This window comes from Pipistrellus hanaki, assembly GCF_964339955.1.
Source record: "Pipistrellus hanaki genome assembly, chromosome: 8".
Classification (NCBI taxonomy): domain Eukaryota; kingdom Metazoa; phylum Chordata; class Mammalia; order Chiroptera; family Vespertilionidae; genus Pipistrellus; species Pipistrellus hanaki.
The window spans coordinates 46465351-46489141 of record NC_140510.1 but is presented as its reverse complement, the minus strand read 5'-3'; the positions used below and the strand labels follow the sequence as shown (position 1 = coordinate 46489141).

The 23791-nt window shown below is 38.1% G+C and overlaps 1 protein-coding gene across 4 annotated transcripts in view; it reads right to left on the bottom strand.

Moving 5' to 3' along the window:
- The window catches only part of MAP3K20 (mitogen-activated protein kinase kinase kinase 20), a 136006-nt gene that overhangs the window by 60485 nt on the left and 51730 nt on the right, over positions 1 to 23791 (bottom strand). For all 4 annotated transcript variants that reach the window (XM_084892870.1, XM_084892868.1, XM_084892871.1 and 1 more), the window contains exons 3-8: positions 19039 to 19126; positions 14925 to 15026; positions 10514 to 10579; positions 6930 to 6958; positions 6680 to 6817; positions 1100 to 1186 (exon numbers count right to left, since the gene is read on the bottom strand). In XM_084892870.1, the coding sequence (XP_084748996.1) occupies positions 1100 to 1186; positions 6680 to 6817; positions 6930 to 6958; positions 10514 to 10579; positions 14925 to 15026; positions 19039 to 19126 (510 nt within the window). The remainder of the gene's footprint in view (positions 1 to 1099; positions 1187 to 6679; positions 6818 to 6929; positions 6959 to 10513; positions 10580 to 14924; positions 15027 to 19038; positions 19127 to 23791) is intronic.

Genomic DNA, 23791 nt, shown 5'->3' with positions numbered 1-23791 from the left:
GCAGCTGTTTGATTAATCTGGTTAGTTCCTGCACTCACATGGGGAGTAGATCTATCTAATTCCTTTAAAGCATTAACAAGGGAACTCTCTCTCTATAGATATTCATCTTTTTGCAAATTATTTTATCCTCAGGTTACCCTCGTACCCTTTGTAGGGGGCACACACCAGGCCTGGAAATGAACAAGTTCTGTGCAATGAAGTGGTTTTGCATTGCAAAGGCCACCGCGTGCTTCCATGACCTGATCTAAGTTCTCCTAATGCCCTGGTAACTGGATGCTTCATCCGTATGCTGAAAATTTCCATGGCTGTGCGTTTCAGTCACAATTTTAAACCTTTCAAAACGGAGTTGCTCTCTTTGATATGAATGTACCATGTCCTCTGATGTGGGCTCATAGGTCCAACTAACTGAAAGCCTCAATTTGTGGGAAGAAGAAAAGCGAGGCTGGGGACACAGCACAAACGGTGTTTACGCCACTGAAGTCCTTTTGAAATGGAAAGGCTCTGCATGAAGAAGCGCACAGTTATGCCACTGCCTCGGCAATTCCAGCGAGGAGCTCATCTTCAATGTAGTGCTCAACGTAGGTGGCAAAACTGTAATTTTCCCCTTTTTTGAAACTATTTTTTCTTCTTTTATTTTTGAAATTCTCATCTAAGCGGCGGTTTCTTGTACTATAGTGACTCCTGCTGGGAGAGGTAAGTTGAAGTAGCTGAAGGTCTCTTACAGATATATCAACTCCCAGCCAGTAAAAAAGATGTCCTAAACGCAGGAGATGGAGTTAAACTGTTCCCCTACCTTGGACGCAATGGCTTCTTTCATCACTAAGAACAAACCCCTAGGTTTTACAATTGAGACTGAGAAACTAGTACAGTACTTGTACAATTTTTGATCTACAGCATCACGACGTGAAGCTGCAACAATTAGATGTAAAGGGTCCATTCATGAGGAATAACATCACTTTGACCCTTTGTGTTAGCTCCTACTGCTAATCTTTCCATAAGCGTGAACTTACTTTCAATTTGAAGAAGATGAAAAAGTCTTTTGCAAAACCCCAATACTGTTTTCTGATCTATGTACCTGAATGGAGAATCGTAGTCTTACCTCGTTTTTTTCCACTACAAGCCAAGCTACTTGTAATCCTTCCAAACCTTTAAAGGGGACCTCCCTTGTTAGCATCTCCCAGAGAACCTGGAACAAAAAGAAAATGGAATTTTTATTCTTGTACTTTATATTTTGGCATATTACTGAAACTTTATGTAACACTTAACTGTATCCAATTACCAGACACAACCAATCCCATCTGTAGGAACTTGGGCAAAATGTATATATTTATGGATAGGACTCCTTCCATATATTATATACATTTTTTTAAATAAAAAATTCAGGCTTAGAAATTAGAACATCTAGAGCCAGACTTCAATTTTTATGAGAACAATGGACTTAAGTGATGTAACTTTATCTTGTAAGTTGTTAGAACTCTCACATAAACCCATAAATTAGATTTTATATTTTGTTAGTTAAAACTCTTCCCATCTTCAATCTCTGATATGTTTCTCTATAAAATAAATAATAATTAGGAATTAAAACATTTTTAAAGGTCCAATATGGTCTCATCATAAAAAAATCTAAATCATTGGCTAAACCACTTATTCCATAACAGGTACTTGCAAAAATGTAACATTTAGATTTTGTGTTTTGGAGAAAATCTCAAAATGTGTTAGTCTAAGGGATTAATTTTTATCCATAATTTGTTAATACTATATTCTAAAATATAATAAATACTTTATGTACATTATAGACTGAGTGTGTGTGTGTGTGTGTGTGTGTGTGTGTGTGTGTGGGTGAGAGAGAGAGAGAGAGAGAGAGAGACAGAGAGAGAGATAGAAAATTGATGTGTGTGTCCATCTTGAGATCAGCATGATTAATAAATTGGCACTGGCATGCCCAAAGAAAGCAAATTGATTCTGGGAAGGCTGAGAGCAGCCAATAATTTTGATTTTATTTTAAACATTAAGTATTGAAGATTTTCACGCCCAGTTATTTTCTCTATTTATACACTTGAGCATCAAAATTTGAGTTTACCAATACTTTGTGAAATGCAAAAAGAAACATAATTATGATTTTATCAATAATAATCCTAACAACCACTATCACTGATCGACTGATCATGTTCCAGGCACTGTTAAACCCTTTAGATATGTTATCAAGATTAACACTGACCCACTGGAGAGAGAGAATCCTCATTTTACAGATGAGGAAACTAAGGCTTAAAAAAGGTTAAATAGACTTGCCCACGACACTCAGTTATCAGGTGGCAGAGCTCAAACAGGAACCTGCTGTCTCACCCGGAAGGTCAAACTCTCAACCCAGTGTAACCCACACAGGAAAAGCCGAAGCACAGGGAGGAGACATGCCATATTTCAGGGGCGGGGCCATGGCAGAAACAAACTGAGCAGTTCTGATTTAAATTTATCTGGTTCCAAAAACAAACAAAATGTCTAAGTAAGAATACAGACTGAAGATATATGCTGTACTCCAGCAACTCCTATAAGCCTTTCACTCTATCCTCTATTTCCTAGCTCGATGCTATGTGAGCCATACATGTTATTCGAGCCATAACATTTTCAATGAATTCTGGCTGATATGCAGATAATTAGCAGGAAAATCAGGGAAATTGGCAGATGCTGCTCACGCAGGAGAAAAAATATTCGCTGAAGCCTCTTTGGGCTTTTAATCAAATGTGTGAGATACTTCTCTGGAGGAGCTACTGAATAATTCTATTTGAGGAACAGAAGAGATTAGGAAAAGGTAAGGGGCATCCCAGAGGAGATGATTCTAAGGAAGACTGTAAGTAAAGGAAGGACGAGGCAGGTAATGCAATCACACCTGACGATCGGTAGGCACAGGGCAGGGACAGGGGCAGCGGCTTGGAGAGGGCTGAGCAGGAAATGAAGCTCCTCACTTCGTTGTATTTACCGCTCCCTTGATGTTGGGTTTGGGGAGGGGAAGGATATGAAGCGCAAGTAAATTAATGGACTTGACATTCCTGAGGAGAATGGGAATCGGGCTCAGATAAATCAAATGCACCAGGTCCAAACGCTCCGATGAGCAGCCTCGCGCCCCCCTGTCGGAGGCCGGCCTGCACGCACAATATACTGTGCACGTCCAGACAGGAAGACGGGCCGGGTTTTGTGAGGGAAAATGCAAAGCCCAGAGCTTGGGGAATAGCAGCAGAAGGAGATTTATGTCCTTCTTGATTCCAAAGTATGCAGCTGGAAAATGTCCAACATCTAGTAAGATCGTAGTGAATGCTTCTCTGAGAGTTCTACCTCTGGGAAAATAAGAGTTTCACTTCCCCCCCTCTCCGTGTCTCTAAAGAGCTACTCCAGCTGAGGGAGCCACTCGGTGGAGGTAAACCTGTCGGGGATGGCGTCATGAACCACTCAGCTCTGAAGCCCAAAGCGGGTCCGCAGTCTGATTCCAGGATCAGCACATCCCCTGACTTCCTATAATTAACTCACCGGATCCTGGAATGCATCAGAGAGACGGAGGTCCGAGACAGGACAAGAGCTTTTCCTCCACTAAACGCCGTGACATTTGGCACACAAAAAGGCAACTTTGTTGAGGAAGTCATCTGGAGGTCTAAAAATATACCCGACGTCGCCCGAAAATACCAGTGATGGGGATGCAGGCCAAACACTGTGGCCTTTCACCCTGAGCCTATTCTCCAGCTTGTTTTATATGGAGGCCCCTTCCCGTTTACACTGCTCACAAGGAAATGTTCTATTTTCAGTTTACAGAAGAGAGACTTGGACCAGGCGGTGCGCTGTTCCGCCGTGGCTTTTTCTAATAACGGGGAGCCGTTACCTGGGCTGCCCGCTCTGGAGCGGGGCTCACAGGCCAGACCGGTGGTGACACGCGCGCTCTCAGCCTCTCTCTTATCCTCGAACCCGGTTTGGCTGAGCAGTTTCTCAAAAGGTAATGCTTCCTGCGCTGTCATCAGGGAAGCTTTGTTTTCAGAGAGCGCCTGGCCTGTGTTCAGAGGCTGCTTCTGCAGTGATGACTGCTTTCCTTGAGTGTGTGGGTAGCCTACTGACTACTCCTGGTTTGGCCCTTTGAGAGCTGTGGTCAGAAAGGGGTAGAAAAACCTCTTCTAAAACGGAGAGAGAAACAACCGCCGGCCTAGCAGAGTATACCAGCTTGGAAGGAAGGATCACAAGACCCGTTCCTGGCATGCGCAGCCCATTTATTTTAGGGCAGGCTAGTCTTGCCATGTGTTCAGAAGCAACAGGATTAGCAAGCTGGGGAGGGTTAGGGACTTTGATAATATTAGCGGCTACATTCCTACAGCAAGCCTAAAAAAGAAAAAAAGAAAAAAGAAAAAGAAAAAATATATTGGGAACTTGGTGATAGGTTTCCAAAAAGGACAACTTTTTTAAATGATCTTATTCATCTATCTGTGACTGTTGTGTGTATGTGTGTGTGTGTGGGGGGGGGGGGGGGGGGGGAGGAGCTCAAAGAACAGAACAGAGTTTTAATATATTATGGCGCCCTGCCCTCCCATTTACACTGAGATGCAAAGAGATGCTCCTTCTGAGAAATGAGTCCTGGCTACTCACCTAGTTTAAAAGGACAAAAACCACATTGCTTCCCTAGCTTGGTATCCTTCTCAAAATTTATACATTGCCAACTTCTGAAACCAACCTGGCCCCTTCCTAACCATTGTCCTCTCCTGCTTTTTGGCAACACCTACATTGAACATAGAATACCTTCTTGGGTTATTTATTTATTATTATTATTGATTGTTTAAACACAAAGGCTCTGGCCCTAACCGGTTTGGCTCAGTGGATAGAGCATCGGCCTGTGGACTGGAGGGTCTCAGGTTTGATTCCAAACAAGGGCATGTACCTTGGTTGCGGGCACATCCCCAGTAGGAGGTGTGCAGGAGGCAGCTGATCTGATGTTTCTCTCTCATCGATGTTTCTAACTCTCTATTCCTCTCCCTTCCTTTCTGTAAAAAAATCAATAAAATATATTTTAAAAAAACAAACAAAGGCTCTGGAAAGCAGGCCTGGTACTTTTTCTTTCAGTAATGGTAGTTTATCTAGAACAGAATGTGGGAAAGCGTCAGAATTAAATAAAAGGCCAATTTCCATTTATTATTAAATTAGGATATATGCATTTTTCTGAAAGGAATTCAGCCTATAGAGCTATGAAGTAAGCTCTATTGAGAACTCTCTTCAATACAGTAAAACAGAAGCTGTTTTAAAACAGACTCACTGAAAAGGCATTTCTATTTTCACCCTAACATGAATGTAAAACTGATATTCAGAAGCAGGTGCTGAAATTAGTTACATTACTTGACAGAACCATTTATTAAGAATTTGTTAAATCCCTAAAAACAAAACAAAGGCAGGGGCAGTAAACAAGCAGGAAACCTAATTCCCAAAGAGAAATGCCCAGGCCTGACGACCTGAAGGCACTGCACAGTCACTGGAAGGAAAGCTCTTAAATAAGCCAGACTGAGCGTCTGCAGCTCCGGAAAGGTGGTTCAGACTGTGTTTAGCATGAGGGGGTCTATGGGTGAGAGTGACAGAGGTTTTAAGTGGAACAGGAAGAAATCCCGAGCTCCGCAAACAGGAGTCACCGCTCAGCATCCTTTGTGGTTTACGTGTGAAGAGGGATTTGTGTTCTTGGCTGCTGCAACTAAGATTCTCCTTCAGCTGAAGGAAAGCAGGCGGGCCCATTTCACACTAACATCCCTGCCACAGTAAGCCGTTAGAAGAAGGCAATAGGTGCAGTTTGTTTTCGTAAATGAAATAATACTAAAACCAAAAGCTCACCCTATACATAACTCATAGTCGTGTCTTTCAGGCGTAAAACTTCTGAGGTCAGGAAATTGCACAAGGTGAGGAGCATTGTAAAAATGAAAATCCTGTATGAAGACTGTAGGGCGCTAAAATGAGCCTCAAGTCTTAATGCATGTAAATGTGCAAAATCATTTAAAAACTATAATCCCCCAACTATGCTGGTGTATATTTATGTGCATAGGCAAGTGAAAGCAGTGAGAAGTGTGGTCTTTTCTGAGTCACGCTGAACTGTTCTGCAGCCATGTTGCTCATTTTCCATCCCTGTTGTTCCACAGAGGGGTCTGCAAAGGGTGGCCTGCTGAGGAACGCAGACCAGCGCTAACATTTTAAAGGGTTAAAAAAAAAAACAAAAAAAAAACACCCAACACACATGCAAAATGCAATAAAGACTATGAATGGCCCCCGAAGTCTAAACTATTTACTATCTTGTCTTTTATAGACAATGTTTGCTGGCTCCTGCTCCCCTACAATGAAGTCCTGTTCCAAATAATCCGCTTTACCATTGACTTAGATACTCTACAGTCATGTCGGCCCAGGAAAGCTCTCGCCACAAGGTGCCTCAGGCCCAGCGCCAGCTTAGGTTCCATCTAAGTTGCCTCTTAGAAGCGGCACTGGCTTCCCCTCATCAAAGGACAAAATAGCTCAGATGCATAAAAGTGGTCAAAGTAAACATTCTAGTAATTACACTGTGCCAGGCACTCCACAAGAAACATCACCGTCTTAAAACTGTGCTAAATTGTTGCATCCCACTTCTGTGGTTTCTTTGCCTTTTGTACTTCCTTTAGCAACAAGAAGTGAGAAATGAACTCACCACACCATAGGAATAGGTGTCACATGTTTCAGACACAGGAAGACTTTGGATAACTTCTGGAGCCATCCACGGGAAAGTTCCGACCAAGGACATGTGTGTTGTATGGTTATGGAACCGAGAGGCACCAAAATCGCAGATCTGAGAAAAGAGAAATAAGTATCGACTTTCTATTTCATGACTAATAAAAAACACCATCATAAACACCTACCTTTGAAATTCACAATTTTTTAAAATTAAAAAAAAGTCCTACCTTCAATACCCCATCAGCAGCAATAACAACTAGAAGAAAGAAAAAAAGATAAATTATGAAAATCATCTACTTTATCTTATACTGAAATATCATAAAGTTCTACTTTTATCGTCCATATAGCATCATGATGGGTAAAATTAAAGCGGTGACTGTACTTTGAAAGATTCTGAAAGAAGGAGCTGACGTGAAAACAAAATCAAAACAAGAATTCCATGAGGCACTTAAGAAGGCTTCTAAGACATTAAGTTAAACCAAACGTAGTACTGCCCGACAAAGAAACATAGATCAGTAGTAAAGATAACCAACATTTTACTTGAGTTCTGCCGCTAGGCCATCAACAAGGTACTGAGGAAGTCAGTAGTATTTTACTTCATAGTACATATGTTTTTTTCCTCACAAGTGAAGAGTAATTTTCTTGAAGGCAAGGACAATATTCATTCATTCATTCATTCATTTATTCAGTTATTCACACATTCATTTACTTAACAAATGTTTGCTGAGCAAAGCCACATGCTCCATTCTGGAAGACAAAGGTAAACAACACTATTCTTGTCTCTACTCTATAGAGCTTACATCCTAATGGGCAAGCCGAGAAAAGACGCATCTATGATAAAGTGGGAGAAATTCCGCGCTGAAAGGAGAGAGTGCCATGTAACTAACAAGCGGGGGCAGCTAACTGTAAGCAGGTCAGGGGAAGCTTCCTGGAAGAAATGGTGCTTATGCTAAGACTAAAAGGACAAATTGGGATTAACCAGAGACTAGAGAGCTGGGGGAGAAAAAGTCGTTTTCTAGGCAGAAGAAAGAACCTTACAAAAAAGGGCAGCAGGGAAATAGGCATGCGGTTTTGGAAGACAGGGGCCAGTTCCAGAAGACCCTCTGAGAAACACGGAAAGCCAGTGAATGACTTTTAGCGGAGGAATGAGTGGTCAAATGTGCAGAGGGGAGAGTATGTTGGAGAAAAACGGAACTGGAGGCAAGGAGACCTATGCGTGCCAGGTCTATCTAGTCCAAGAGAGGGATGAGGATGCCTGTAGGCGGCTGGGGGACAGGGCTATGCGGACCAAAGTCCACAAACATGGAGGAGGCAGAACCAACTGGGCCTGCACAACTGGATATGGGGGAGAAGGACTCAAGGATGCAATCAAATAAGGAGGCAATAGAGGATAACTGTTGAACAGGAGCGCTGGAATCAAGCTGTAATTCCTTTTTATCTAATTCCTGGTTTAGGCAGCTGGCATTGCCACTTCCTGAGAAAAGGAAGGCAGGAATAATTTTTTAGGGGATAGAGAGAAGATGAAAAGATCTATACTTTGGACTAAATACATTTTAGGGTCACATCAATCATGGTCACATCCAATAAGCAGAGAGATATATAGTTTTGAAGTTGGGATCTGTTTGGGAATGTTAATATGCATATGGGGCTTTTATAGGAGAGAGAGAAAGTAAAAACATAAAGAGGGAGAGGAGTCTGGCTAGTGTGGCTCAGTGTTTGAGCATCAACCAGGAGATCATAGTTCAATTCCCAGTTAGGGCACAGGCCCAGGTTGCGGGCTCAATCCCCAGTGTGGGTCAAGCAGGAGGGAGTCAATCAATAATTTTCTCCCATCATGGATGTTGCTATCTCTCCTTCTCCCTTCTTCTCTGAAATCAATTAAAATTTTTTTTTTTTTTTTTTTTTTTTTTTTTTTTTTTTTTTTTTTTTTTTAAGAGGGAGAGGACAAGGACCCTGAAGAATGAAATGCTTTTGGCATTTTTTTTTTTTTTTTTTTTTTTGTAAGCCATGCAGTGTCTTGAACATGGTAGATGATCAGTACTTATTGGCTGTTCCTAATGACCTTGATAACTGGGGGATGGGTTGGGGTAATCTTTGCATGATCTAATATATATAAATAGGCTAAGGGTATAAACTACTTCAGATAAAAATGTAAATATTGATAATACTATATTCAGTTATTTTAAAATCCCTCTATTACTTTTTTCTTATTATAATATTGAAAGTACTCATTTTTAAATATCTAAGATTATAAAAACTTATAATACAGAAAATAAAAGTTTTGTTATTCCCTCTTCCAGGAAAAAAGAAGTTAAAATAGGTCTATATTGTTTCAATGTGTATGTGTTTTCCCATCAAATAACTATACAAATTGTAGTTTTAAGAAATGGGGACATTCTCCATTGTTATTTAGTTTTCATGGTGACAGCATGAAGAAAACACACCCATAATTTAATCATTCTCTTCTCCTGAGATGTTCATGATATAGAGACAAAGCAGATTGAAAGGAGAGAAATCAAATAACTTGCTTAGAGAGAAATTCTGAGTAGAACTAAAAATTTTAAAGCCATAAAACTCTAGTAGTTCCTACAAGATTCTAGATTATTTTTAATGTCTTCCTGCTAGCTGGCTATAAGTCAAAAGTGTTTCGCGCCTGAACTTGAGGTCTCAGGAGAGCCAGAGGATAAGTGATAACCTAGAAGAAGGGCAGGACCATGAGCCACAGCCCACTGGCAGGGCCAACCCGGTGGTCCAGCTGGATGAGTGGCAGCTGCCAACAACACCCCTTTCTCCACCCCCGGAAACCTCCCAGGTCTGGGATAGGAGCAAGGGTAGAGGTTCAATTCCCTGCTCCTCTCCCTCCACTTACCATAACTGCCCATTCTAAGGATGGCACTATTAGTATACACCCATTTTAATGGCAGTGATTTAAAGTGTTCCTAAAACTAAAGAGTTCTCTTCCTGCTTACTTAAAAGAATCACGTAGAAAGCATGAAAAAAAAAAAAAAAAAAAAAAAACTCAACTAAAACATGTAATTGAATGGATAGCAAGGTGCTTTTTGCAAGTAGCAAACACTGATGTCTACTTCAGCTAGTGCTGGCTTGTGATATAATCCCGCTGCCTTTTTCCATTAACTTTCAAGTGACGTGATGGAAGAACCATTCTGTTCCACTCCTACTTGAAGGTAACTTACGCCTGACCCTGCAAGTCATTTTAAAACACTCTCTCTCCATATTACTGGATCATAAATAAACTTTAGAAAGTTCTGAAGGAGAGAAGAAAGAAAGAGTAAGGCTTTAATTTCTAAACTCCTACATGTGCTGATCACTTTTGGGCACTACTCCAGGTAACATGACTGCCATATAAGATTTACACCAAATAATTCAGAATATAACAAGGACAAAACTCAGAACCACTAGTACAGAGAACCATCTAAAAATAGGAGACTAGAAATACACGTCTTGGTGCTTTGATCCAGCAATAGCTCTTTTCAGAACACGATTCTAAAAAAATAATTAAGGATGTGTTGAAAAATTTTGCTGAAAAGTATTAAGCTCAACATGTTTTTTGTCACAGAAAAAAATGTAAACAACCCACATATCCACCATGCACTATTCATACAGTGAAATACTATGTAACCTCTTCAAATAATATGGAGAAGTTTGATATTTATTAAGAGTGGAAAAGATTTTCATGGTATCAGTGGTTAGTCAAAACAGCAGGTTGCAAAAGATATAAAAAGTATGATTCTTATTTCTATACACAGGTGCATGTATTTTGAAATACAATAGGTAAAATAAAAACATTTACCGTTTCTTGATTTGAGATCTCTGTGAATCACCTTGACAGGAGCTTCCATATGTAAATAGTGCATTCCTTTTTATACAGAGGGAAGAAAGGTTCATTAATACTGTTTTTCAACAACTGTATCAATATTACCTTTCTATTTTAAACATCAGCAGTAACATTCACATTTTGCAAAGGATTCAATAAAATAGAGGGAAGACAAATCTACATTAGGCCTGATAAAATAGAGACAAGATGTGTCTACGGAAGGAAGACATATGTCTTTGATCTCTTGGAAGTTGGAATTTGATTGTGGGTAAAGTTAGCTTCTTACAATACCTAATAAGGGCACCTTATTTTCTGGAGTCTGCACGAAAATAGCACAGTTACAACTGGAAGAATTGTTCCAATGACTAAGGTATTCCACTGCCTTCTAAATCGGTAAGTTCTGACCGAGGTGTTCTGTTTTCGTTTGGATGTCTCCGGTCACCCAGTTAGTTGCAGCTTGGCTTATTTTCCCAGTGCTCATTCCAGTGAGACCCTGGGAGTGGAGGTGGGGCTGTGTGTGGGGTGGGGGTGAGGGTGGTGGTAGGGGTGGGGGAACTGGCTAGATTCCTCAGCTGTGGTTGCTGAAGGATTTTATGATCCTCAGATAGAAAAAAATATATAGTAGTTAAAAAATATTTTATCCTTCTTACAAGAATAAAACTTTGAGATAATCTATATTTATAGGCACTCCAAATTCTTCAACATGTTTAGAATATAAATCACGTTACTTTAGTAAATTGGATCCACAGAAATTAAATAGAGTTTTATTATTTTGAATAAAAAATTATACTTTGAAAGACACATATTTCACACTCACCCCTTTAGTAGTGTTAGACTCTTTTTCTTTTTTGTATTTATGTATTGTCTACTCCATTAGAATAAAGATAAAGAACATTTTCTATGGAAAATTTCCCCTCCTTTTATCTCTCACTTTGTCTTTTCTAAGTAATAGAAGAAATAGCTCCTCCCCTTTCCAAACCAGACAGGCTCCTTTTTGAAATAAATTATCCGTTAAACATAATAGGCTTTGGTTCTTTTTTAAATACACAGAGAAGTTCAATTTTATAAAGGTTAATTGTAAAAATAATCTATAATATTTCTACTAATCTGATTATTACATATTGAAGAATCATGAAAGAACAAAGAATATAAGAGAATTTAAATTCCTGCCATATAAAGACATTCCTGAAAAGAGTCAACTTAACAAAAAAGTATTACTGATTTAAATGATCCTAAACACAATATAATTGGAATAAAGGAAATCTAACATGAAGTTCTGCATACTACAAACTGTGAAAATTCAATAGCTACAACTTGGGTAACTTTTAATAATTTTTATGACTGTATTTCATAGTTCTCTCTCTCTTGCTTTAAGAATCAAATTCCTGAATTTCTGTTTTCAGGTAGAACTGGTTTAATTATTATTAGAGGTATAAGTAGACAGTTCCTACACTTGTGACAAGTAAGGATTTCAAAAACAACAACACTCAAGTACCAAAGCTTTAAACATTGGCACTTTTCTCCTCATGGCAGATACTATGAAAAGAAGTTGCATAAATTATTGTGTATAATACACAGCACACACAGAACATTTAGTGTTCACAAACATGGTAGTAATCTATTTAATTTGTTTTTATAGTGCCGTCTGTAATTCTGCCTTATTTTTATTGTAAACAATTAAGAAGGCTGAAAATACCTTCATCTGTTTAAGACTCAGGGTTTCCTAAAAAAGATGTGACTGGTGTCATTTGGAAGAGATTTGGAATCAATGATGACCATTTTGAAACTGGATGCAGGTTTATCTGCTTTAATTGTTCCTCTTACACAATGCTCATTGAATTGCAAAAATTTCAGATATACTTGCTGGCTTGCCCTCCTCCATTCCTCTCTCCACCCCAAAAGAAGAGAACCTTTTTGGTTTTGGAGGCATTCTCTCTGCAGTAATGGTGCAGTGCCTATGTCAAAATGCATGAACCAACTCTTGCTTAAAATGAATTATTCATTCTTTGATTTTTCAGCATCTTGTTACTATAGTGCCTTCAATCTTGGTCAGACTGAAAGGTACATAGCTGAATTTGTAATGGAATAAGTGCAAATCAAGCCTTCCTATTTAATCTCCAACTTCGACATACAGCTTTACCGGAGAGATCTGAAGTCATTCCAATAGCACTGACTTCTTCTTCCTTTTATAGACCATCTTAAATAGGAAGTATGACTTGTAACTGTAAACAAACAACTGTCTTCTCTGCCTCATTCTACTAAGCGTTGGCCAAGCACATTAGAACTCAGGATTCACCAGCCACGAAAATGTGATCTTATTACTTTGTAGTTTTGGACCCTGTCCCATGATCCACTCCAATTCTCTCCATCCCTGTTCTTTGCCTCTAGTTCCAATTTGCTACTAAGTCCTGTTTCTTCTCCTCTTTGTCCCCTGATATAGAGTGCCCGGAGTCCTGAGAAAACCCAGGAATGACAGGTGATCTGGAGCCAAGGGACTGCCCCTCAGACAGGAACTATGCAGGGGAAGGGGCCAGGAGAGACGAGGTTTACAGGCTGGGAGCCAACCAAGCTTAAGTAGAGTGTGCACAGCAGGAACCAGAGTGACTGATATCAGCTAGCTTATAGGCTGTCTGTCCACTCTAAGTGCCATCCTATATAATAAAAGGCCAGCGACAGTAACAGCATAACGACCAGAATGACGGATCAACCAGTCACTATGAGATGCATTGACCACCTCTCGGTCCCTCTCCCCTAGCCCACAGCTCTGATCGCTGGATGTCCAACAGGAACCATGGGGAACCTGAGTAGGTGGTGGCAGGGTGGGACTGGGGACTGGCAAGTGGGCAGAACACCAACCTCTTGGTCCCCCCCACTAGCCCCCATGCTCTGATCAATTGCCAGGCCAATAGGAACCGGAGTGTGTGGAGGCAGCGGGGGCAGGACTGGGAACTGGTGAGCAGGCAGAAGATGGCCCTGATTGCAGGTGAGGCCTAGAGACTCTACCCATGCATGATTTTGTGCACTGGGCCTCTAGTTAGTAATGATATAGGCTGAGCATACCCCTAAATACAAATGTCTGTAAGGTGAAGTGCTTTAAGTCAAGGACTGCCTATATATGTACTTACATTCATGTCAATGCATTCTCACAGTGCTTCAGGCAATTCCCAGTAATAATAACCCTGCTTATAAACAGGTGGTCCCTGGATACTACTGACATGCAGAGAAGTGACTGTGATGCTACGTGAAAATGTCTTGAAGAATGTGAAATTTTAAGGCTGATCTGAGGTGCCTGATGCATGAAAACACAATTAAATTAATTAACACAGCCAAAGCCTTAAGTACACAATCCTAAACATAAAGCTTATTGTTTTTATAACTTAATGAAATATCATTTAGCAGCAGCATTTAGCATGAAACTTAAAAAAAATTCCCCCCCCCCCACTTTCTTAATTTGAAGAATTTGGCAGGTGGTGATGAAACTTAAAACAAAAAAGATAATTCCCCAAAGGAAAGGCTATTGTTACTTTTGGAAGTCACTGTAGGACTTCCGAGCTTATAGAATCTGGAGTAGCAAAACTCAAAGGAGTTAATTGTCCCAGTAATAGGTTTTCTAGAGGTTGTTAGAATACAAATATAACTATCAGTGTTCATTATTTAGATTATGTTGTTTCCAAAGCAACTTTGACAGTTATAAATAAAACTCAGAAATGTTCAGTTGGGAAAATGGAAAAAAAAGATAAAAATAAATGGAATTTAAATTGCTTCAGAAAGCATTAGTCTATGTAAGAATTTATGAGGGAAAAAGAACTGGGCACCTTGTTTAGGGATCTTGTGCATTAAAAATATATAATTTCCAAGGGTGATTTCCAAGTTTACATTAAATATGAAATAAAATCTGAATTGCTTGTACATGGCAGCACAAATCACAATTTTTTGCAAGTGGTTACTATTTTTAGTATATTACTATGTATACAAAATGAGTAGAACTAATCCTACAATAAATCATGTTTTCTGCATACTGAATCTAAGTAGAGACTTGCAGAACAATAACAGGATTATGATCTTTCCACTTAATTTGTCAAGCAAGCTCATCGATTACATTGGTAAAAACTGTGGTAAAAATGGCTGTTCTGGGGACACTGATTTTGTGGGGACTTGGTTTTAGGGAAAGAAATAAAGTAAAAAGTGAAAAGAGAGAAAAGGAATGCATGAGTGAAAAGGCAATGACCTAAAATATTACCTATACAGTAAGTTGAATTCTTGCTACTTTGGTCTGAAAAAAAAAAACTTATAAAAAACGTAGAATAACAAATCTTCTGACTTAAGTCACTATGTCAGGATGGAACATCCACCGATTCTGCAAGAATTCATGAAGGATTAGGATTACCTTTGGCTACATCGGTGGCCCAGGTCATAATATGTTCCATGTCCATCTCTTCACTTCTGTTACTGTTAATGTAATCATACAGTGATCCCAGGGAAGCATATTCTGTTTTTAATGGAAAGATAAGTATGTAAGTAAAAATAAGGGACATATCATAAACATTTATATTTTCATTGGGAAGATGTATTAAAAAACTTAACAAAAGATATCAAAAGTACATAAAAATATACTTTTCTAAAAGTGTTTTCTAAAAGTATAAAAATATACTTTTCTAAAAGTGGTTTCTAAAAGTTAGTCTTATCCTGGAAAGAAAACTGTCCAAGACAAGCACTAGCAGAATGAATAGTCAGTCTTCAGCCAAGGATAAAATCAAGTCATTTAAATAGAACTCAGAAACACAAAAGTGTATTGGAAGAATGTACTGGAAGCAAAGGCAGACATGTAAATAGGTATTTCTTTTAAAATGGCTATTCTTATAAGATAGATAAGACTAAACACAAGTCAGAGTTTATATGACAATGTAAATAAATCAACCTTGCTGTGCCAAAATTTAGACCAGCCCTTAAAATTTAGCACAAATGGCCAAGAAAGTGAGATACCTTTAAAAATGCCTCTGAGGTATAAATTACATACCATAAAGTTCACTCCCTCTAAGTGTACAATTTGATAATTTTCAGTAAATTTATATAGTTGAGCAATCACAACTACATCCAATTTTTATAACCTTTCCATCATCCTAAACAGTTCCCTGTGCCCATTTACAGTATTTACCACTCTCATTATTTGCTTTCTCTATGCCTTTTTTCTAGATATTTCATATAATGGAGTCTACAATATAAGGGCTTTGTGTCTTTCTCTGTGTTTATAAACATTATAAACACATAATGTTTAAAAGGTTCATTCATACTGTAGCACGTATCAGCACTTCATTCTTTTTTATTGCTGAATAATATTCCATTGTATGGATTTACATTTGGTTTACTCAATAGGTATTTGTACTGTTCCCAGCTTTTGGCTATTATGAATAATGCTGCTAAGAAAATTTTCATAAATGTCTTTGTGTGGAAATATATTTTCATTTCTCTTGGGTAGTTTCCTAGGAATGGAATTCTGGGTCATATAGTAAGTTTAACTTTTCTTGTAAGGCAGGATTGCTAGCAACAGATTCTTTCATTCTTTATTTATCCAAGAATGTATTTATTTTGATTTCATGTTTAAAACATAATTTTTATGGATAGTTTTTTCTTTTAGCACTTTAAATGTTTTCTGCCTTTTGGCCTCTATTGTTGTAGATGAGAAGTTAGTCATTAATCATATTGTCATTCCCTTGTACATGAGACATTTTTTCTTGCTGCTTTCAAGAATTTTCACTTGGATTCTATCAACAGTTTGACTATGATGTTCTTTTGCCTTTATCCTACTTAGAGTTCGTTCAAGTATGTAGAGGAATGCATTTTATCAAATTTGGGATTTTTTTTGGCCATTATTTCATCAAGTAGTCATCTATTTTTTTATTTTTATACCATTCTTCTCTTCCTTCTTTGCTTTATACATTAATTGGTATATCTGATGTTGTCCCAAAGGTCTTTAAGGTTCTGTTAGTTTGTCTTCAAAATTTTTATTTTTCAGATTAAATAATTTCCATTGACGTAGTTTAAAGTTCGCTGATTTTTTTCTCCTATTTCGATTATGCTAAGTCAATTCTAGAGAATTGTAAATTTCAATTATTGTCTTTTTAAACTCCAAAATTTTCACTGGGTACTTTTAAAAACATTTCTATCTATTTGATGAGATTCCCAATTGGGTGGTTCATTGTTTTCATACTTTCCTTTAATTCTTTAAAGTCTCTTCTAGTTCTCTGAAAATTGATGCTTTGACATTTTTGTATGTTGAATTCAATGTGTTAATTTAAAGAGGCAAGGTTGGTGCTATCATCTCCCAACCCATCTAGTTTCTCAAACTTGGCTCAGTTAACTTCTACCCATGCACTTAGTATGGCTAGATCCTAATGCTGCAGAAGGTTGGTTGAAAAGTTCATATATTGTTTTGGTAGATACTTGTGAACAAACAATTTAAACTAGCATCTTTAAAAGCAAAGATAAATTAGTACATTTAAAGACATCAAAATTTGGCTAAGAGGTATCTTTAATAATCAACCTCATAGGTCAATAAAAGAGCGATAAACACACAACTTACAATTATCTCACAGTTTTGAAACTTGTGTTGTTTTAAAGAAATGATTAATGTTAATATTTAATGTTACTAGCTTTACAGGTAAACAAGTATAGATCTAAAAAGAACTAGTCACTGATAACCAAAGATTTTGGGTAGGAATAGGTATAAGTAGAAAATATTAGAAGGGTCATGAAATAAAGGACTGGCTAGTCTATTAAAAAACACACACCACTAAATATAATCAAACATACTCCTCCAATTACTTGGATTCTTTCTCCCTCTTTTGGATGAGAAGACAGTTTGACATGCTATCTAAAAATGACTGTTCCATATCCTCCTAGGGACTGAGTGTAAACTCTTGGAAAAAGGATTCACATCATGACCCAAGTCTTTTTTTTTTCCTTTCTACTCTTCATCCTCATCTCAAAAGAAACTATAAAACTTCCTGAGTAGTCCACTGAGTTAAAAATCTTATTCTCAAAAGCACTAAGCATGAAGGGCACAAAACAAAAGCAGAGTTTCTAACCTCTTTGGAGTATCATACTAGCATCTATTAGATAAGAATAATTTAAGCTACATCAGAGGATCAGAAAACTGGGTTCAGATTTATAAGGTAAACACAACCTGTAAAAAGTAAATACAATAGACTAGGAAATAAAGAGCAATATGGGAAACTGGGTCAGACACAGGGTTTAGTTTTAAATTAGAAGTCTAATCTACAAGGTTAAGCATGGCTAAGACACTATCAATATGACCCTTTATTGGGTATTCAAGTTAATAGAAAAAAAAATAAACTCAAGATAAAAACTGCCACATACCTCATTTTAGGCACAGATCTAAAGATACCTAATTGGGGAAAAATACCCACTACTTCAGGTAAAAATACCACTTATCAGAGTAAAAGCATGTTAAAATGCCTGCTATCAAAGATGGAAATAACAGCAGTTTAAGAACCAGTGTAACCACAGCTTGCTCACAAGAAGAGGAACTCCTGTACAAGATCAATCTGAGAAATTTCTACCACTAACGGTGACCTTGGGAAAGTTACTAAAGTTAGAATTTTAGGCTCTTATTTGTAAAACAAAATTATTTTACCCATCTCATAAGGTTATTTTAAGTATCAGATGAAATAATGTATAAGAACGTACCTATTCCAATCCATTCTATTGAGTGTGATTAGTTGTTATTTTCTATAAAGACAATCCAAGTTCTTATCAATAGAGTAAAAGATAGAGCTAATCTTTCAAGGCAAAGGACTGCCATGATGAACAAAGTTATTTACTGTAAAATTGAACATTATACTTATTATATACCTAAAGCTGCTGATTGGATTGTACAAGCATGAATATAAAGTATCTAAAACATATGTCTGTATGTGTTTTTTATGGCAAAATTTTCTGTGTGCTCCTTTTTAGAAAGGACATTTCCATCAGTTATAAACTGCTGTTCCAAATTATGTGATAATTTAGATCAAGGTCATTTCCAACCCAGATGACCAAACCTGAAAAATATTGTTCTCATGTCAGAGACCTTGAAGAAAGAATGCTCTAATGGGATTAAAATGTCTTGCAAGGAATTATAACATGAATAGCTCAAGAAATCTTAATTTGTAAAAGGTCACAGTTACCAAAAACATCGCTCATTTCAACTAATTAAATGAAATTTTAGTTAAACGGCACCTTTAAATATTGGTATTGCAGCTGCAAGTGCATTTAAATAGCATTTACACAGATATAATTAGCACAATTAAACATGGGTAGAAGTGGAAACACCATTCTTAATTATATTGATATAATCAGTTTTATTAATGCTTTATAGCAACAAAGGTGACATCTGATAGTAGCACACAATTCATGACTGAACCTAATATTAAACATTTTAGCATATTAAGGAATCTAAAGCTAGATAATTGGGGAAGGAAAATCAAATAAGGAGTTCCTACCTGTGACGATTCCATAGTTGGGAGGTTCAAGAACTACTCCATAAAACTGGATGATGTTTCTGTGACTGAGGACACTGAGTATTTCTGCCTGTATAAAAATAAAAAATAAAATTTCACATTTACAAAAGTCTAATGAAATAGGTTCCCTATTTAATTTTCTTTTACATACATTTACAAGTTATATATATATATATATATATATATATATATATATATATATATATATATTCAATAAGTGTATATTGCTGATAAAACTCTTGTTGTTAGCAGCATTCTTGAAAGTTTAAAAATTTCTATTTAAAATTTATGAAAATTTAAAGCTGAAATGGGGTTGAAGTGGCAACAAAAGAGAAGCCAACTCGCAAGCCAGCATAACTGACTGTGAAGGAGGATGACCAAAGAGGGAGGTACCATATTTATTTGAACTGGAAGTCCTCTTTCTAATAGTTAAATATATTTCTTCTGCATAATGTCTCTTCTCAGAGGCTGCAGCAAGATTGAACTTCTACCAGTTGGATGAGAGGCCATGATAACATTAAGGTAGAGGTTTTTAACTATTAATGGAACAGATACAAGTAATATCTATTTATATTATTTATTTAATCATTAAAAGTCTTATTTCTGGCCCTGGTTGGGTAGCTGAGTTGGATAGAGAGTTGTCTTCATATGCCAAGGTTGCAGGTTTGCATCAACCAATGAATACATAAAAACAAGTGGAACAACAAATTGATGTGTGTGTGTGTGTCCCTTCCATTCTCGCTAAAATCAATAAAAAGTCTTAAAAATATTGTTTCTCTCCTACTGTATGCAAAAGGCACTATAAAGGCTAGAAAGGTGGATTATTGACTTATAGCTCTTACTTGATAGGGAAGCCATACTTTACACTTTAAAATGTACTAAATACTAGAAAACTACTGTGGAATGATGTGGTAAAAAATAAATTACATTTATTAAGCTTAATTTCTGAAGTGAAAAAAAAAGAGATAGTACATTTATATCTGGTATGTGTGGTACTTAAAACACCATTTCCTGATCTCTGATGTCCTCACTGACACCAAGGTTCAATGCTTCCATGAGAATATGATAGCAAAAGACAGAAAAGCGGCTCATCCAGTCATTCAGAGGAAGCAGCCTCCTTACTGCACTGTATTCAAGATCAAAAGCTCTCTCCAAAGACAGTAAGGTCTCTAAAATATCAATATGATCCCATATTTTGCAAAAATAAAAATTATACATATGGAAGAGATACCGGGAAGAAATTAAACAAAATATTAATTGTGGATATCACTAGGTAGCAGAAAGATCCTAAGTGATTTTAAAGGTTTGTATATTTCCAAATTCTTTATAATAAGCCTAAATAATTTTAAAATTAGAACAAGTAACACATGATTGTTATATGGTACTATGTATGACTAGAACATCAATATATATAAAAGGCTAACAAGCAAATTGTCCCCTTGGAAGTTCAACAGGGAGACCAGGAGTTCAATCACTTGCTATGATGTGTGATGGCCACAAGGGGGCGGCACGGAACAAACTAAGGCCCCAGCTGGCAACCAGAAGGAAGGCCTCAGCTAACAGCCAGAAGGCCCTGATCTCCAGCCAGGCCTACACACCCTACCCATGCACCAATTTTGTGTACCAGGCCTCTAGTATAAATATAAAAATATTTATTTGCACGGAAATTCTGATTTTCCTAGGAGAGAATTAGGAAGAATCGAAACTCTTGCCTTACATTCGCAGGACTCTTCTAGGCATATAAAAACTAGTTTAGTGAGTCTCTGAGCTGTGAGTTTCTCCTGACGTGGCTCTGAAACAAGAGCTGGGTTATTCTCGGGAAGGTTCTCAGGGGCCCTGAGATCAAAGATGCAGGCGCTGGAAACTGAGTGTACTCTGGATTGAGCTTAGCCTGCTCAGTGTCTGGATCAGTGTTTTAGTAAATAATGTTCCTCTCCCTCCTTACATTTGCTTCTATGCCTGTGCCCTTTATGGAAGCATTTCCTACTTTGCTGATCTTGCAGAATGTCTAGTGTAATACCACAAGAGAGAGAAAGGTCAGGGGATTTATTTACCCAAAACATACAATACTACAATATTTAAGGATAAATGAACAAATCATATTTGATGATAATGATAATTAGTGTGTTTAAATAATTGCTATAAGGCACTCATATGAGCAAATGTTTACTCTGAAGAGTACAGTGAGAAGAATGAAATGCTGGTGGGCATAGATCTGCGCCAGCATTTATTCTGTCCTTCTATTAGTAAGGCTATGATCTCATAAGTATGACAGTAGATCAATTAGATAACCACAGTAGAAGCTACATTTGAAATTTGCATTTACCAGCTCACTGCTGATTTAAACTTTCAGAATGAAGACCTTGCCTGTTGCAGGGTCTGCAGCCCATGGCAATTAAATGAGCAGTTTCTTGACAGCCTTTTCCTGTTTTGGTTATACTCCAAGCATGCCCTTGCCTTAACATTGTACTTTTTCAGATTCGGAATGCAGAGGATTGCTTAGGCTTAATCCTTCCATTTCCAGTTTTCTACCCAATACATTTGCTCATTTATTTCCAAAACCACCTCTGCAGGTAAGCCAGCCTTTTGTCAAGCACACGGTTTCCCACCCACAGTGGCAATTGCTCCTCTACCACGCACTGAGAAGGGAGCCCTAATTCTCAGGAGTGGGGCTACATTTCAAGCAGGTTCCCTGCTGCAGAGTGAATGTGTTCCTCTGAAATTGGTATGTTGAAACCTAACCCCAATGTGATCAGGTCTTTGGGAGGTGAGCGTCATGCGGGTGGAGCCCCTATGAATGGATTAGTGCCCTTATAAAAAAAAAAACAACCTAGGATTGTTCTCTCACCCCTTCCACCACACGAGGAAACAGCAAGGAGACAGCCATCTCTGGACCAGGAAGCAGGTTCTAATCAGAAACCAAATCTGCTAATGCCTTGATCTCAGACTTCCCAGCCTCCAGAACTGTGAGGGGTAATGTTTGTTGTCTATATGCCTCCCTGTCTTCAGTCTTCTGTTAGAGCAGTCCAAATGAACTAAGACAGTCTTCTTCATAGGATGAGGCTGGCATAAAAGTCCACAGCTACTGACCTAGGCCTCTCATGGACAGAACGGGTTAAAAAGACAATGCCACTGTACTTCTCAGGACAGCATACCCCTTATCTTCGTCACCACAGAGCCCAGAGCTATTGCACATAGCAGGATATCAGGGACAGGGAACTTCTTGATCTAAGGACTCCCAAAACAGTGTTTCAAGTCTATAAGACCCAAACACCTAGCTCTTCTTACAGGCAGGACGCGGGTAGGACTTCCCCTGCTTTCTGTTTCAGGCTCTGATTATAAAGATAACTGAGGCTGAATGCTCAATCTGAGGAATTAAAAGATTTATATGCACCAAGATAAAAAAAAAAAAAAACCCACAATGCTGTTGAATTAATTGCATTTTCACCCCAAGCGTATTATGGAAAGGGCATTTTCCTAAAAGAAAAACTTGATTCTTATACGCATGGCAAGATGGAAAACCAGGCCCTCTCCTCCTAAAAATGCAGCATCCAGGAACAACTTGAAAAGTAGGCTTGACTTTCAATCCTGTATTTAATCACCAGAGTGTCATGCACAGGTCATGCTCTTTGAGGCGCTTTAGGCTTAATGAGACCCATTCACTCACACGGTCACATGACAAGCAGCAAACCTCACAGTTCTGTAGGTTCTCTTTCAAAAGCTGCCCTGTAGGTATTCAGGGAAATAAAGAAGGACAAATGAAGCGAATTCAGGTTCTATAATTTGAAACAGCCTATATTCCTAATGATGTTTCATGTCACGAAAACTTTCCTCTGGAAGGAAAATGGCTAGAAATACCGAGAAAAATATAAGCCCGTCATTCTGTGCACTCCCGGGGACCAGCTGAGCGGAGCCCTGTGGGATTTATTAGGAACATCCCCACTGCTGGGAGGCCTATTGCTCAGTGGTTTTCCTGGCGGGCTGCCGCAGACTCACCGCATGTGGCCACTCGGAGGGCAGCCTGGGCTGCCCCCCAGGAACCGGGCTCCTGCCTAGTTAAGTGCACACCCAATTCAGGGCAGGCTAACCTGGCAGGATGGGAGGGTGGCTCAAAGGGAAATGAAACAAATAGCGAAGATTTCAGAACAGGGATTGGAGAGCTATTTCCAATTCATCAAAAGACTAAGAGATTTTACAGCCCACAACGAAATGTCACTGTGATTGTAGGAAAAAGTCAAAAAGGTTGTAAACAACTTGTATTTAGTTTGGGTGACAGAAGCATATACCAAACTCCAGATTTCCACTAAACAACTTAGGTCATTTGGTTAAAGAAGTAACTTGGTGCCAAAATTACATGGAAAAACCCCCCTAAAGGGAGCCTATAAATCAGTCCCACAGTATGAACTAATGAAGGAATAAGCTTCTGAAAAACTGAATAGCAATATAATTAAATTAAATACTGACTACATGAGTGGAAATTTAAATTCTCATTCCAAAATAGATGGCCCTGAAGCCACCTGGTCACCTGGACCTTGTTTTCCAGGTAAATGACTTGGTTGGACAAATTATTTTCGAGACTCTTTTATGCTTTTAAATTTCTATGCATTTCTGTAAAATAAAATAAAAAGTATTATTAAAATAAAAAGTATTATTAACAGTTCTTTTCACAGACTGGGTACCCAGTATTAATAAAATAAAAAGTATTATTAACAGTTCTTTTCACAGACTGGGTACC